Source organism: Bombyx mandarina, chromosome 01 (genome assembly GCF_030267445.1).
Source record: "Bombyx mandarina strain Sakado chromosome 01, ASM3026744v2".
Classification (NCBI taxonomy): Eukaryota; Metazoa; Arthropoda; class Insecta; order Lepidoptera; family Bombycidae; genus Bombyx; species Bombyx mandarina.
Genome location: NC_143208.1, coordinates 2,655,236 through 2,672,638, shown reverse-complemented (window position 1 = coordinate 2,672,638; position 17,403 = coordinate 2,655,236). Strand labels below are relative to the sequence as shown.

The window sequence follows — 17,403 nt, the reverse complement described above, 5'->3', positions numbered from 1 at the left end:
GTAAATTAATTGCTAAAATATTTCCAGCATCATCAGTTGTAAATGTGAAGGCACTTTACGTAATTAGATGTAGTAAGTACACTGAACACAGACGGATGATATCGCTCGTCTAATCATTTGAACATGAGTACTAGGCCATAAGGAAGATCGCCTATGACGTGGACTGACCAGACACAAGTGATAGTAAATGGCTCATCACCACGACGCACGAGGAGGGCGGCCGTCAGAGAGGAATGGCGGCCTGTTGTGAAGCTTCCCACTAACGCCTTAAGTGATAACCACGACCACCCTGTCAAAATCGATACCGACTAGGATGATACATTCATCAGGTGGGTTCTCGCTGCCATAGACGTTCTGGAAAATAGTTTATCAAACAAATAAATGTTATAATTTATGCATTGTTACACTTGCCACGACGCCGCTTGCAACGAGTCCGCTTCGAATATGAAATGAAGTGACAAAACTGGGTATAATAAGCATTGGTAAAATGGCGTTTGTGAATAGGTATTAGTGTTTTGATCTCGCGTTTTTTCCATTGTCATTCTATTATTTCTGATGTATCGAAAATACTTTACTATTATCGTTTATTTTGTCGGTGACCACATAAATCGTAAATATAGATTTAATTATGTCCGCAATTCGGAGAAGCCCGGCGCAAATGCTCCAGTACTGTATTCATGGAGAATTTTAGGCAAACTTGAAAGTAATGTTAAATTGGATTCATAACTCCCGAGCGCAGTGGTTCCGCTCTGACTAGCCGTTGGGATGTGCTGGCCATTTCCGTTTGAACTCCTAATAGAACATTTAATTACAAGCCAATTATTCTACAAAGGTCGAAGTTGTACATTTTATATTCACCTACGGGATTAATTGTTGAGTAGGAATTGAATGAAGTATTATTAATATTAACTTTTTTTGGAAAACTTATTGATAGTTGTTTATTTAAAAGATACGTAAACAGTTTATTGTTTTTGATAAATTAATTTTTGATAAATTAAATTATTTACGATTTTCCCACGAATTATTATCCTTTTTTTTATTTCATTTATAACGATCACTTGTAAATGAAAATACTTTCATTACATGTATTTTATAATAATGGTTCTAGCATGCACCGCCTTTAACTGTACAGGTATTTATTCTTATACTGCGCTGACCCGGCAAACTTAGTAGTGTCTCAATAGATAAATAAAATACCTAAACCTTTGTATAAAATAAACTTAAAACAAACCAAAGAGATCCGTCCGACGGGGGACACATCAAAGGAAAAAAAACAAAATTGTTATTTTTTATTAATTCCGAGCATTTTCATATTTATCTACCTTTTAAACCTTCTCTGGACTTTCACAAGACCTAAATTAGCCAAATCCGTCCAACTGTTCTCGAGTTTTAGCGAGACTAACGAATAGCAATTCATTTTTATATTATTATATAGAGAAGAAGATGTAGTTCAGAACACCGGTTTATCCTGTATTAGATGATATATCTAATCTATACTAATATTATAAAGAGGAAAGATTTGTTTGTTTGTTTGTTTCGAATAGGCTCCGAAACTACTGGACCGATTTGAAAAATTCTTTTTCCATTAGAAGCCGACATTGTCCCTGATGAACATAGGCTACTTTTTTATTTTTTTTTTTTATTTTTTTTTTTTGATTTCATGTGTTTTTTAATGTTTCCGAAGCGAAGCGAGGGCGGGTCTCTAGTACAGGATAAACCGGTAATTCAGTTAAATATTATTGAATATTAATTTATAAATATAATACCGACACAATATCATATTTCAGGGGAATGCTTTAGTGAAGTTTCTCAGACTCGTGATTTAGAGGTGGAGCTTGATACCAAGCTGAATTTCACTAAGCACATTGACAAAATTATAGATGCCGCGAACAAATCACTGGGTTTTGTACTTAGGAATGGTAGGGAGTTTAAGAAAGCTTCCACTACGCTAATGCTTTACAACAGTTATGTTAGAAGCAAACTTGATTACTGCAGCACTGTGTGGTGTCCTACATACAAAACCCATATTAACAGGATTGAGAGAATTCAGAAAAAGTTACTTCGCCACATGTCGTACCGTTTTAGGCCGCCTAATTATGTTGAATCTTATGTTGATAGGGCTAAATATTTTAAAATGCAAACATTGAGTGATCGCCGCGATATGTTAGGCTTATGTTTTTTACATCATGTTATGAGCGGTACTGTCGACTCCCAATCCATCCTCAATAAATTTTCTTTGAAGGTGCCATCTATGTTACCTCGTCGCCCCGTTGCTCTTTTCAGCACCCGCTTTAGCAGAACCAATCTAGGCAAGCACTCACCTACTCCTCGTCTAACTAACCTTTATAATAATCTAGTTAGAAAAGTTGAAAACCTTGACATATTTGGCGATTCCCTTCCAATATTTAAGAACAAAATTATAAAAAGTTGTTGTTGAACCTCAGCCTCAGCCTTGTGTACTTGTGCCTTGTACTTTGAGTACTCTGGTATTACTCTCCTTGTTGTCTTTCTTTTGTTTTTAATTTTTTATTATTATTAATAGTATTGTTAAATCTCTATTAATATATTAATGTAATGCATGCTGTGATTGCCTCTAATTAGAGTTGCAGTTATCAATTGCTCTATACATGTCAATGTTATTTTATGTCTTACTGTAAACCCTGTCGGTAATCCTTAAATAAATAAATTAATGAATACCACAACGATCACATAGGATAGTTTGTTGTGGTCGCTCAGATATTCTTGAGAAGGCTCAACATTATCCAGAGATCAGTAGAGATGGTTATCTACGCTTGAAGCTTCCCTGCGAGTTCGGGTAAAGTTTGAGGAGACCCGCTGGAGAAGCATAACAACTGATATAACCCAAAAGATTGCAAGGTTGATGTGGCAGTCACCAGGACTCAATAATCGTAAAACAGATGGCGGTAGGCAGCGGCTTGGCTCTGCCCCTGGCATTGCTGAAGTCCATGGGCGACGGTAACCACTCACCATCAGGTGGGCCGTATGCTCGTCTGCCTACAAGGGCAATAAAAAACAAACAAAAAAGATGGCGGCTGATTCCAACAAGTTATCGCGTTATTACCGCGAAACGATATTAAACTAATCTATACTAATATTATAAAGCTGTTTGTTTGTTTGAACGCGCTAATCTCAGGAAGTAAGGTCCGATTTGAAAAATTATTTCAGTGTTATATAGCCCATTTATCGAGGAAGGCTACATATAGGCTATAGAATATCACGCTGAGACTAATACAAGCAGAGCACCAATAAATAACGTTTCAAAATCGAGGTTATTTTACCTTTTGAGAGCTTCCGCTGCGTGCGCTGCAGTAACGGTTAAAGTTTCGCTAAAATAATGTATGACAGAATTGTTTCCCTTTAAAATATCTAAAAAAAAGTCCAGCACAGCATATGTCTATATGTTAAGGTTAGCTCACTATAACGTTTCTTATGCTAAACAAATTTGTTCTAAAATAAAGCATTATTTGTTAACTATTCCACGCGGACGAAGTCGCGGGCAAAAGCTAGTCTATTATTAATATAGACTGTGAATTAGAAATATCCGGGCCGTCTAATCGTCAAATGGACTGTAAGCTATTGTCTAACAAGCCAATAAAACAATTAAAAAAAAAACAGTCTCACACATGAAATAATTAACAACGTTTAATGTAAAAACTAAATTATTTGTAAGAGAAGCAGGGGGTCCGATTACGCAGTCCGCTGCCTCCGTAACGTCGGGCCAGCCCTCCACTCAAGTCAATTGTATCTCCATAAGAATCACAATGATAATTTGTATCAGTCTGTTTATTTGATTACAAGATTGAAGCAATAAAAGGGGAGATTTAATAGATTTAGAATTGATTTTTTGCTTCTAAAGTTGTTAAGGGATTGTGTGTTTTTGAATTAGACCGTCTAGGTTTTTTTTTTTTAATGCTTTGAAAGGGGAGATGAACTCACTGCCAGAGTTGTGTTAAGTCATTATCGAGCCACTAGTTACATGAAGGCTGATCTATTTCTAAGAGACCTAAAAGACTAAAAATGCATTCAAACACAAAGAAGGCAAATTTTGGTAATACAGACGCTTAGTAACAGAAATCTATCTATATCTATACTAATATTATAAAGAGGAAAGATTTGTTTGTTTGTTTGTTTCGAATAGGCTCCGAAACTACTGGACCGATTTGAAAAATTATTTTTCCATTAGAAGCCGACATTGTCCCTGATGAACATAGGCTACTTTTTTTAATTTTTATTTATTTATTTTTTTTGTTTTATGTGTTTTAATGTTTCCGAAGCGAAGCGAGGGCGGGTCGCTAGTATTAGATAATTACTTCAGTGCGCCACGTAGGGCAACAATAACTTACGTAGCAGTCAACGTGTGAATAGATTAAAAAAAAAAAGTTTTATTCGGTCTTAGTTTTGTAAAAAAATCGTTTCGAATCTCATGAGAATATTTGGGACATAAATAAGCAGACAGTAATTTATTACAAAAGATCCAGTTGTTTATAGTAAATATGAAATACAATAATAATAAATATTCTTATTATACAAGTATACCACAACATTAGCCTATTTCAGGCGCAAACCGCGTGATGCGTTTATAAGCTAGAACAGCCTTAAAAGTCAGTAATCTTTGGGTTGGCGGTAGGCAGCGGCTTGGCTCTGCCCCTGGCATTGCTGAAGTCCATGAGCGACGGTAACCACTCACCATCAGGTGGGCCGTATGCTTGTCTGCTTACAAAGGCAATAATAAAAAAAGGGTAAGCCACCAACGCATCAACAATACGAGAGTAAAGTTCAAGACGAGTGTTAAACTCTTGATCATGAATCTCCCGAGAAGTCGACACGATATTAATATTTATGATGCTTCACGGCAAAAATTAAATCATCCGTAACTGCTTTCAGTTTCCGAGACAGTCATCAATCATTTACGGTTTTGATGCGATTAATTTTGTAATTTAATCTCGGCGATTTCGTGTATTTGATGGAGCGAATTAAAGGGTTGAGTTTTTAGAAGTATTTTTTTTTGTATTACGTCGGATGGATAATCGAAATAACGACTCATCTAGTGTTGAGTAGGAGATCATAAGCACTTCTCAACTTGAAGTGTAAGGTCGATGAGGTTTTTTGACTATCTCGAAGACAGCCATCAGTGGAGTAGAAACTGTTTTTACGAATGTATTATTTTAGATAAGCCATAAGTTTATACTCTGGTATAAACTAACTTTCTGCAAAATAATGAGGAGGAGGGAATGTTCAAAATCTAGTTTAACTTTCTTTTTTTTGTACTTTTTTTTTGGACGCAGACTCTCGGCCCACCTGATGTTAACTGTTCGTCGGGGCCCTTTAACATTAATAACGTAAATGCTGCCACACACCTTGCGATATGAGTTCTGAGTCTCAGTTTTTACAGTACCACGGTTTCACGACAGGAATAAGCAGGATGGTGGTACCAACTTGTGCAGGCTCACAAGACACCTACCACCAGTAATAATCATTAAAAGAGTACATTCCAAAGGCAATTTAAACAAAATGAATACTATTTTAATAAGAGTTTTAAATCAGAATTTTAATATAACATGAAACAAACTGATGAGTAGCTACTTAAGAACAAATACTACCGGATTTTTTTTAAAAGTATTTTTGTATGAATACAATATAATTATCGTCTTCTCGCATTAAAACTGTATAACTTACTAAAAAAACTACTCAAAACTTACTAATTTTACAAAATAGTGTTTTTAAAGCTAACATACGTGATATTTTTAATATTAACCATCTTTGCAACATTAACTTTTTTATTTTTTACAATTACATTATCTGTCTATTAAAGTAAGATAAAATTATGTATTAATTTTGTTAATAGTAGTCAAAACATAGGTAAACTAAAAAGAAACTACGCTCTTTTGACAATATTTATGAGAAAAATACTAGTGATATCAAATGATTCCGCATATTAACTCAATTTCGAATATTTTAGGAAATTGTACACATTTAATGCGAAAAGATGATATCTCGAATGATTTAATTTTGGAACTATAAAGTTTTTTTCTGGTACTTCAGTACTGTACTGTACAGACTTAAACATAAAAGCTATAAAAGCTATGTGCTGTCTGTATCTCATATAGGAAGCTGCAAATTCGTAATTCGATTCGTTCCACTGGTTTTCGGATTTCATCGTATTATTTACGAAACGTGAAGGGGTATTCAATGCTCGCCTTTAGCAAATAGTGCATTTGCGATGTTCCTACAGCGGCTTATACATTATCAGGAAGTTAAAGTATCAGGTTTTATATAGAAGATTCTATACAATTTAAAAATACCTGTCATCATAAGTTGTCATAAGTCCAGAGAAAAAACAGAACAGGTAACCGTACTCGTCGAAAAGAGGTCGATGTGCAACCTAACCCATGCACCAGCCCGCTGAGTTTCTCGCCGGATCTCAGCGAGTCGCGGTTCCGATCCGGTAGTAGATTCATTCGCGAAGCAATTGCTCTTGAGTTGTTAGGTCTCCTTCGGAGTCGCTCGGGCAGTTGTTAGCAAATCCCACCCCTCCTGGCTGAGCCTTTGCTTGCCCACCTATCCTGGTGAAACTGGAAAGGCCTTCGGGCCACCAGTAATCTCTCAATCATAAAAAAAAAGTTCTCAACCGCAGTTGAATCAAAAGACCTCTACCGATGACCCCGAAGGACTGTGTCCAAAATGTAGCAGTATGCTCTTGAACGACTTGAAACTCTGCCGATTTGTCTTCGACGGAAGACTAACAGATACTTACTATATACAACAACTGGATGTAAAATAATAGACAATTTTATTAACCGACCTTCAAAAGTTCAGTAATCGTTACAAGTTCGACAATTGTATAAGTTTAACGATTACAATAGCTAATAGCCGGGTGGTAATGAGTCGTAGGGCAGCGGTTCGTTCCCACGTTCAATTTGTCCCCTTTTTTAGGGACCAGTCTCATCATATTCTTCAAATAAGATTAGGTAGTATTTGTAATAGAAAATTAGGTTTAGCCCTTTCTTATAAAACAAGTCGGTAGTATTTCACGTTATTTTCGCAATTGACGAAAAATATATTATGTTTCCAAAAGCAAACCTACAGTTTCTTTGACCGAAAGCGGAGTGAAGCTACTTTTTCCCCGAGACAAGAGTAAAATTCAGATTCAATTATCGTATCCAATAGTAAAACTATCGGGTTAAGCTCTAGGCCATTAGATACGGTATCAAAAATATCAGTATTTCTGAATTGTGAAGTTATTCTAACGTTATCTATAAATAGCGCATTGCATGCTGTTTATTTTGCAATGACGTCAATAAGATGGAAAATGTGCTTTGAAATGTGAAATGTGTCAAGATACCAGGTTGAAAATCTAATTGTGTGACAAAAAGTCTAGTCGTGTTAGTAACAGTAGAGAGTGGAGAGTTGCATCAACCCTTGACAAATATCACGTAAATTGAATAAAAATTATAAATCTGGATTGTAAATACCTATGCGTAATATTTAGTATGTCTGTCTACATTTATATGAAAAGTTTTTTTTAAAACAATACTTTTAAAAATATGTGTTATGAAAGAGAACCTCTAGAATTACTTATAAAAGGTACTATTGACTAAAATAGTGAGATCTAACACATTACTGGCATTCATTTAGAATTCAATAATAAATTCTAACGCGTAGGTAATAAGTTACATTTAAGATTATTTCTATTAGATTCGATACTACGAAACTTTTTAACTTGTTATACGTGTACGTATAACTCGTCTTTATAATGTTTTATTACTGCGTCCGTCAAAGTTTTATGTTTAATAGACGAGACGCGTGATTTCGTTTGTAATTAAATCAAATCAAATAAAAAAAATATATATATTCAACATAAATGAAAGTACACCTTTGTTGAACGTCAAAAAGAACTACTACCAATGCACAAAAATTAGCCTTCGTCCTGAGAGGAACTGGCAAGAAACTCAGCGGGCATGTATTTTTTTTTTAATATTAATTTTTACAAGATGGATTATAACGTGAAGCAGTAATGCGTTTCGGTTTGAAGGGTGGGGCAGCCGTTTTAACTATACTGAGACCTTAGAACTTATATTTCAAGGTGTGTGGCGCATTTACGTTGTAGATGTCTATGGGTTCCAGTAACCACTTAACACCAGGTGGGCTGTGAGCTCGTCCACACACATAGGCAATAACAAAAAAAAACTAACAATTATTGCAATATTGAAATACATATTACATACATATTATTATTCACAGAGAATGAAACACGTTGCATTTTCGCGGAATAAAGGATTACTCGTCACTATTTGGTCCATAAACTGCCAGTCGATTTAGAGATACGTTGATACGTAAAATCACAGTCCGGCTAACGAACTGTTGTATTTTTATTTTTGCAGTAATACACGGCGTTGCCCAAATCGTGGTATTTGTTTTTAAAAAATATATCTAATGGTTATATGTATTAATCCAGGCTATGAACTATAGTTGTGTGCGGCTTAAATCAAAATTCTTTTAGCAGTTTTTACGTGATTCAGTAATAGACTTTCAGGTTTGTAAAATAATCGTAGATTTAGGTGAACATAGTCAAACGTATCTATTAGTACAATGGATGAAAGTGATATTGCTACGGAAAAATGGCAATATGAAATCTGGTAACTTTAATTTTCCAAGCATGATCTACCTCTATTGTACGTGAGTAGTATTATTTGTGACGTCACTTGGGGTCAAATTACGTAACTTATAAAAACGATTAACCACATATTGTGTGATGTTTTTACACTATTAAAAATAATAGTATATATAAAAAATAGCTGTTATATAAATAAAACTTCCACTTTATCTCCTGGTTAGTGACGATATTTTCGAAGTGATTCCAAAGTGGGTACCCAAAATCTTAAAAAAAATACACGCTTCACTTGTTTCTATGGTTAACTTTGCATCTTTGCCAAAAACACGATGGCCTCATTTAAACAACTTACTTACCTTGAACACGAGGGGAAACTAAGTCCAGAAAAATAAATTCACAAAGTGTCTCGAGTAATTTTAATTAGTACGGGTCCCTCAGAGCGCAGCTGCACCCGCCCTTAACCGACTTCGCATTAGGGTAGCACAAGTTTAACAGTAATTCACACTTAGCGCATTACGTTTCGAGTTACTAGGGATTGACTACATTATATTTAAAAAGGGTCTAATTTTTGAATGTGTCTTCTTTTATGCGTAATGAATTTAATTGTCGTAAAGTTGAGGGTGTCTTTTTGCAGTTTTTTTTTGATTAATTTAGAGTGAATGCAAACTCAAAACACAGTTTGTACAGAATTATTTTTTGACGAATTATTAAGGTCACGTTCCCTTGGTAATAAGTGGTTATTGGAGTCCGTAGATGTCACAACGTCAACGCAGAATGCTTGACACAAAATCAATGTCTGAGCTGAACAGTATAATGGCTGTCCGGAAAAATGGGACGCTCCGTGACTAAATAAGATATACTCACAGTACCTTCTACTAATGTACCTACCTACTAGTGAATATCGTGTGGGTGTTGAGTTTAATTCCACACAGAACAGTGCTAAATAGATATTTAGTCAAGGGCTAGTAAAGTAGATCTGTTCTAGTTCTGGCCGTACTTATTTTACATAGATAAATGCATATAGTAAATTTTTGTAGCGATGGACGTCTATATTGGAAATAAACAAGTCTCGGTGAAGTATTCCGAATCGATGGCTATTATCATTGCAGTTTGGGAGTACCTATAAAGACCTACTTGAATAAAAACACTTCGATTAGTTTTGATTTTATAGATGCCTATGTTCAACAGTTTTGTCAACGCGTCGGGCGGTCTCCACTCAAGAATACAACAATACGTACCTACCAAACATTTTTGCATAGCACGTAATGTATGATACATTAAAAATCAACTGATGATCGGATACCTGGGTGTTGAAAAAACGAATGGGCTATTATATGTGTTCGCGTTTCATTGCTGGCCCACGACATACGAACTAATGAGAGTCACTGTTCGTGCCTACTTTAGTTAACGAATTTCTTCTTCTTAGTCAGACACTTTTATCAGAGTTGTTGTCGTTGCGCTGACAATGTAAACGCAGGAGTATTTGTTAAGTCGCCCATGTTCCTGAGGATTGACCTCCTGGCGATTCGCTTCCAGAACTGACGGTTTGAAGCGTTTTGAGTACATCGGACCGTGATGGACTCAGTTGCCTTCTTTATTTGATCAGTCCATGTTAGCGGACAGTGATCGGTGGAATGACCTCTTGCTTTCCACACCCGGCCTTGGACTACCTGTCTCTCCAGAGTCCTCTTAAGATTATGGAGATGTCACCAAAGAACTTTAAAAGTCATAGTTGTACAGTTGAACAAATTCAATTGAATTCGGGCAATCAGTATAATAATATTCCTGTTTTGACAAACATTATCATTCACGTCCCTTAACATTCTCTATGACGATTCATATTTCAATCACTGGGTTGTCTTCAGTGTAAAACAAATATAAAAGCAAACCATTAAAACGTATCATATCCTTTAAACTGAATAACTGAAATCGAAAAATGCCAAGATTTTTTTGTCAAGTTAATAAAAAGAAGAAAAAAAAACCAATCATTCAATAGGCTCTGGATATAAAATCCTGTATCTGAATTCAGCTCGGGCTCCGAGAAAGGGGCGGTCGAATGAAACGAGCCGGTGGCAAATCGAAAAGAGAAACTATCGCTTTAAACCGACCGCCGCCATAAAACCGCCTACTAGGGCTGTTACACCACTATCAATGTTGGTATACATACTGTTTTTAGTAAGACCATTTTTTGTTCATATTATGTACCTATTTGGTAACGTGGAACGTTCGCCTGTTATACCAACGGTACAAGCGCACGTTCCATTAAAAACCTTTCCCATCGGTCACTTTGGGATTTTAAGCAGAAAATTGAAGATAGATCTGTCAAATATCATACATGATTCGCATAGCTACTGTCAGGCAGACTAATGGAATATATAGTAAGCAGACTCAGCTCTGATTAAGCATTCACTTTGCTTAGTATTTACTTAGTATTTAGTAATTAACTGAGCTTTGGTTTTGATACAGATATTCCTATTACATTCGTTCGGTGTTGCTTTTTAATTCACATATATCAAGCTACTTATATACCAATTTGCCCCTGTATCTGAGAATTGTAATTTCGCTCGGAAATATTTAAAGGAAATTAATTTTGGGGATGTGTTTGCAATCACGCATTAACGTATTTCGTATTTAAAGAAAATGAGTCGAAAAATTCGGTATAAGGTAGCATCCCTACGGCCTGCTTGTTAGTCTACCCACACGGCAGGCTAGGGGCGTCTTGCCAATGGCTTGTACTGAACATTTGATACGATTACGGTTGCCTTAAAGTTAACTTAAAAAACCGTAGCGATATTGTGTTTTCAAAACAAAATAATTTTTCATAAAAACGGTTTGTAGTAAAAGTTAAATAGTTATACAAATTTAAATTTAAATTAATTTTCTTCTGAATTTACGGTTCGTTTCAATACCATTTTATAAAGCCTACTGATTTAATTCATAGCAGTTGTCTCCATGTTTGACTCTTAAAACTTTATTCCAATAAATGAGTTAATTAACTTCATATTTATATGCGGAGGTATTGCGAGCTCGTAACTACCCATGATTTTACTTCTTGAGCTGTGTATGTTTATATCAAATACTAGGTGGATCATTGAGTCATAATGGTATATTATTACGAAAGCTCAAAAGTTTCGGTTCAATAAAAACTTTCGAATGGGAATCTCGAAAAGAGAAAACAATTGAATGAAAACGGACAGGGGCAATTAATCAAAAAGCTTTTATTTCACTTTAAAAATGTAAAGTTTGACCGACGTGACGCGTCACAGTCGAACTAATTCAACTTGGGACAGACGAATCCTTTAAAACATTGGATAAATTCATTTGCCCGTTACTGCTTTTTTTTAATAGAAAATATTTTCAAATGCCAATCGGTAAGACTTTCGGTGTTATTGTAAAAGTTCGAGTAAGTTTTATTTTTTTAAATTAAGAAATTATATAATCGAGCACCGTTTTTAGGCTTCCAAAATGGAACAACACGAATCCATAAAATTAAACCCGCAAAATAGCAATGGCCACTCCCATACCACTTCATAGTTGAATTCAAAATTCTGATTCCGTGTTTTTATTTATTACGTAGGTGGATGAACGAGTCTAAAGCCAACTTGGTGTAAAGTGGTTACGGGAAGTAACGTCGAGCTAATTTTGTCTAATAATAATTTTCTAATTTTGACTACCTATTGCTGACAGAATGATAATTTTCCAAAAAAATCTTCATTCACACCTTGTCCTGACAATTATGAATGCAACGAAAAAAAATCACCCTAATCGTTTACTTTTCGAGCGATTGATTTACATAGGGCAACAAAATATTTGAATTATCAAAAATAGATATTCACTTATACGGTTTTTTTTAATTCTTTAGATCCGTAGATCTTCTCCTCCCAGTAACCAGGGTCAAACCAGCTCATAAATAATTTAAACTAATACAGGAAAAACTGTCCTCGACCGTGGGTTCCGAGTCATGACTTTTTGATGTTGCCGACGAATTGCGTCTTTGAAACGGTGTTGCCGTGTGTTAAATGTGTTAAAGAAAAAAAAACCTTTTATTTTGGACACGCAGAAATTTTATTAGATGCATCATTCGACTACAGAATTATTACTGGATTTTTATCGAAATTCTAGAATTTAAATAAATATACAAAAATAATCGACATCTTGAAGTATATGTAGAGACAATCTTGAGATGTTGAGGTGCTATCTCGCTTGTTTGACAAATCTCAAAGCTTAGCCTATAGTTTTATGGTATTTCTATATTGCACTGAAATTTCTGGTCTTACATCGAAAAAATTAAAAGGCACGAACTTGACCAAGTGCTAATTTACAAATGTCATCGATTACTTCCCATGTTCATTTATTGTAGACTTCATATTTTTGTGTTACCGAAAATAACTCAAAATATTGTGTCTTGTGAAACGTACAAAAGAACATATGAAATGTAATGTTAAAATATTTTTAAATTAACATGTCATGTTATTATTCAACCCTTAAGATTATTTAAATTCCATTCTTGAAAGTCTAAATAAATAAATTTAAATAAAATAATTATTTTGGTTCAAGTCTTTTTTTAAAACTTTTGGGCAAATATATTATTTTGTGATATACAACTAAAGTCAGTGCAGTGGCAGTGGGCTGGCCATATATGCCGTAGGACTGACGATCGCTGGAGCAGACGGGTTCTCGAGTGGAGACCGCGCAGCGGAAGACGTAACGTGGGACGCCCTTGGGTAAGTGGTGCGATGACCTCCGCACAGTGGCCGGCAAGAAGTGGATGAGGAGAGCCGCAGACCGGGCTCAGTGGTGTAGATTGGGAGAGGCCTATGTCCAGCAGTGGACGACTGTGGACTGTTTATGAATGAATTAATGAATGAATGAATACAACTAAAATTCATCTTAAAAGAAGAACTTTAGAACAGAAACATAATTTAAAAAAAACAATTTACGTAAATTTTTATTCGCAATGTATTTAAAAAAAATCTAGAAAATTCTACATCTAGCAACATTACGATGAATTACAAGAAATGGTATTAGACATTTCGTGTTAATGTGTCGCTAAGAGGAAATCAGATTATAATTTTCCGGCTTTGGAATTATGAATTTCCACATTGATCTTATTTATTTCATTAAATGGGTTTTTTTTTGGCATACGTAATCTTACGTGAACGTGGCCATATTGGTTTCAAATTGTAAATCCTTGAATTAAACTAAACTAAACTAAAACCGAATGTTCCAAAATCAGCGGCGGCCATGTTGCTTTATCCAGGTGTGATAAGTGACAGATAGACACAAACATGAACATGTATAGCCAGATCTCTAATTCCGAAGATCTGCGATATACATATGTAATTATACAGAAGTAAGCACCACGAAATGAACGAGACGATTATATTATCCTTAGTTTAATACAAATAGTGCCCCGCGGATTCGTCCGCGTCAAATTTAAATTTCAAAAACAATTAGACACTTTATATATTCCCTGAATTGTTTGTATCACTCTCTCATCCATAACTACTACCAGTCAATCTTAGATCAATTAACAGCCAAACTCGCGAATCCACCACTGTATTTATTACAGCTTTTTTTTTCTTTTTTTCTTTTTTCCTACCTATGCTGATAGCCTTGAGAGGCTATTTCAGCTTCGCCCTAATGTTGTAGGTGAGCTCACGGGGCTAACACTCCGGTTGCTAACACTTACCGTAGCAAGAGCAGTGCTTCGCAGAATCTACCACCGGATCGGAAACGCGACCCACTGGGAAGATCCAGCGAGAAACTCAGTGGGCTGTGTCTATGGGTTAATTCGCTCGTCGAGCCCTTCGTCGCAAGCGACAGGTTCGACGAGGACGGTGACCGGGTTATTACAGCATGTACCTACTTTGCGTTGCCAAGATCTTTTTACTTGCCATGATAAAATGATTAAAAAGTACATACTGATCCAGACTATACAATATATTAGTGCGGATATTCATCCAAATTCGTTAATCTTATTTCGTGCGATTAAATAACAAACAACCAACTATACCAACGTTCACATTAAAAGAGTATGGATCGTATTACGTATTCGAAATCAAAGTATACTCTATGATCATTGATTCCCTTTCAATTACCTTCGAATCCCGCAAACTATTGTCATCGATATTGCAATAAATTCTAAGTTTATCCGCATTTTCTTAGCTCACGTTTAGTTTTTATGCACCGGCTTAATGACTACCACTTAGACGAGTTCGTACAGGTTCGAGTCTAGACGCATCTGTGGCCCCGCGGGGGTAAGTTCCCCCCACCGATTACTGCAATGGAACAATTTCGCATACACGTTTGATATGTATAATACTCGTAGTCGTCATTGTGATGCGATTGATAGTTGACTGATGTCGTGCTTAATAAAATCTATAGGCATCGTGAAAAATACACCCTGTATGTATTTATACACTTAAAGGATGTATTGGAACAGTTACCCAAAATTACGGCAAGGGATTATGATGTCAAAACTACACAAACTCTGTCGTAGATCACAGATCACAGCAATCAGATAAACGGTTAAGAAACCACCGAAGATGTACAAAAAGAAGGCCCAATAAAAGATGTGTAAGCATTAGCTATTAATTTTTATGTCTATCAATATTCAAAGTCGGTACAAACAAACACTTATTAATTTATTGAACAGACTCGCGTCTTTGACACTCTTTGTCTAGTTATGAAAATTGCTACCACAACAGAACTACATAAATTTTAATGAAAATAATATAAATGCAGTGAAAACAAAACACGAATAAATAAACAAATAAATGAATTTTCAAAATAGAATGCCATTTTTTTTTAATATTGAAAATTTTATATTTTTTTTGTTTAAACCTACCTATTCTAGTGACCTCAAGGGGTCATACTAGATTCAACGGGCGAGTAGGTAAGCTCACGGGGCTCTAACCAGTGGTCGTTGCTAACACTAGCCCTAGCAAGAGCCGTGCTTCACAGAATCTACCACCGGATCGGAAACTCGACCCACTGAGAAGATCCGACGAGATATCAGTGGGCTGTGTCTACGGATTAGTGAAAACAGATCAGTTGATGTTATTATATCAACTTTTTTCCTCCTCAACGGTAGCCTAAGGGGTTATTTCAGGTACGTTCGGACGGGTACATGAACTCACGGGGTCAACCTGAGGCAATTTTTCTAACACTAGCAAGACCAGTGTTCCGCTGAATCTACTGACGGATCAGAATCGTGACCTATTGAGAGGATCCTCAGCGCTCTCACTGTTAAGTTTCTACTCAGTCTATGGGCTAGGCTGCACGTCGAACGATAACAGGTGCTTGGAGAGCTTAAAAGCCGATAGTGGATTCGTTGGATCCGAGAATACATGATTAGGGCGACGGTGGTTATGTCTTGTCCCGTCAGACGACCACGATAAGAGGGCTATCGTGACACGCCGCTTTTTGAAAGAAGCGTTCTGACACTGTCTTTGAATATATTCATATCGTACATTATAGTATCGTATTCATATCGTATCGTACGTACCTACAGGTTCTGAAGTTGGGATAAACTCTCACGATCAAAATTGACAAACTCATAATGATTAAAAAAATAAATTTATTTAAAAGCTGCGTTTTGTCTGAAATTTACAATTAATCAAAAAAAAAAGTGTTCAACTTTTTTATTCATTTAGAATTTTTGCGTGCTTAAAACTTTTGTAAAAATTATTTAGTTAAGCTTTAAAATCGAACTTCTGTTTTACGAATTTAAAATCTTAAAATCACTTAATTTATAGTTAGTTATAATTGACTACGTTCTCAGAACTTTAGAAACATTATTTTCAAAAATATCTTAATCCTCTTATGTGGGTGGATATGATGAATTTACATTTCTGTAATACTACACTCATATAATACCAGTAATAAAGGTATTATTCTTAACATCAACGTATTATATTTAGCAATTAATAGAATACGCATACATTCCAAAGTGTGTTTTTTGTAGAATCTAATGTTTACAAGGAAAATAGCTATGACATTCGGGCAGACAGACAACAGACATTTTATGTTGAAGTAAGATTTTGTTTTTTAAAATCGAGTATATAACTCTATAAGATTAAAATACTCATCAAGTGAAGTGTAAATAGGAAATATATCACTTTTTCAGAAGTTATACTAAAGGTAACGACTATGTTAATATCAAATAGAATAGTTTATGGCTTGTCGCGCCACAGGGTATTTAAATGAATGAGAAGACCGTATTTCAATAGCCTAACAGTTTTCTTTTGTTTGACAAACAGGGTGATATCTTCGGTGGCCTAAACGACGGTCTTCTTAGCAGAGCGGAGGCTTTAGCTGCAGTGGACATCGGGAAGCACCAATCGGGACCACAGCCAGGCCCACCATTACCGCAGCTGAAGCACGACATGGTCTACCATCATGGGGTCGGGGGACCGCCCCCTCACAACGCGAGGCCGCATCAGGTAGTGTGGCTTTTGGTTAAGACATCCGCGTGACGTGCGATACTTCACAAACCTAGATTTTATAAATTGCTACAGAAGGCCAAGAATTAGAGAATTACTGCGGCCAGAACGTCCGCATCATATGAGAGGTCGAAGAGTTGACGGACCTTTTTTTTTTCGCACGTCCCTCTAACCTTTTTACTGGCGGTAGGACCTCTTGTGAGTCCGCACGGGTAGGTACCACAACCCTGCCCATATCTGCCGTGAATCAGTAATGCGTTTCGGTTTGAAGGGTGGGGCAGCCATTGTAATTATACTGAGACCTTAGAACTCATATCTCAAGGT

At 35.9% G+C, this 17,403-nt stretch overlaps 1 protein-coding gene across 3 annotated transcripts in view; it reads left to right on the top strand.

The window, feature by feature from the left end:
- The window catches only part of acj6 (abnormal chemosensory protein 6), a 97,066-nt gene that overhangs the window by 57,221 nt on the left and 22,442 nt on the right, over nucleotides 1–17,403 (top strand). For all 3 annotated transcript variants that reach the window (XM_028179309.2, XM_028179328.2, XM_028179320.2), the window contains exon 3: nucleotides 16,897–17,079. In XM_028179309.2, the coding sequence (XP_028035110.1) occupies nucleotides 16,897–17,079 (183 nt within the window). The remainder of the gene's footprint in view (nucleotides 1–16,896; nucleotides 17,080–17,403) is intronic.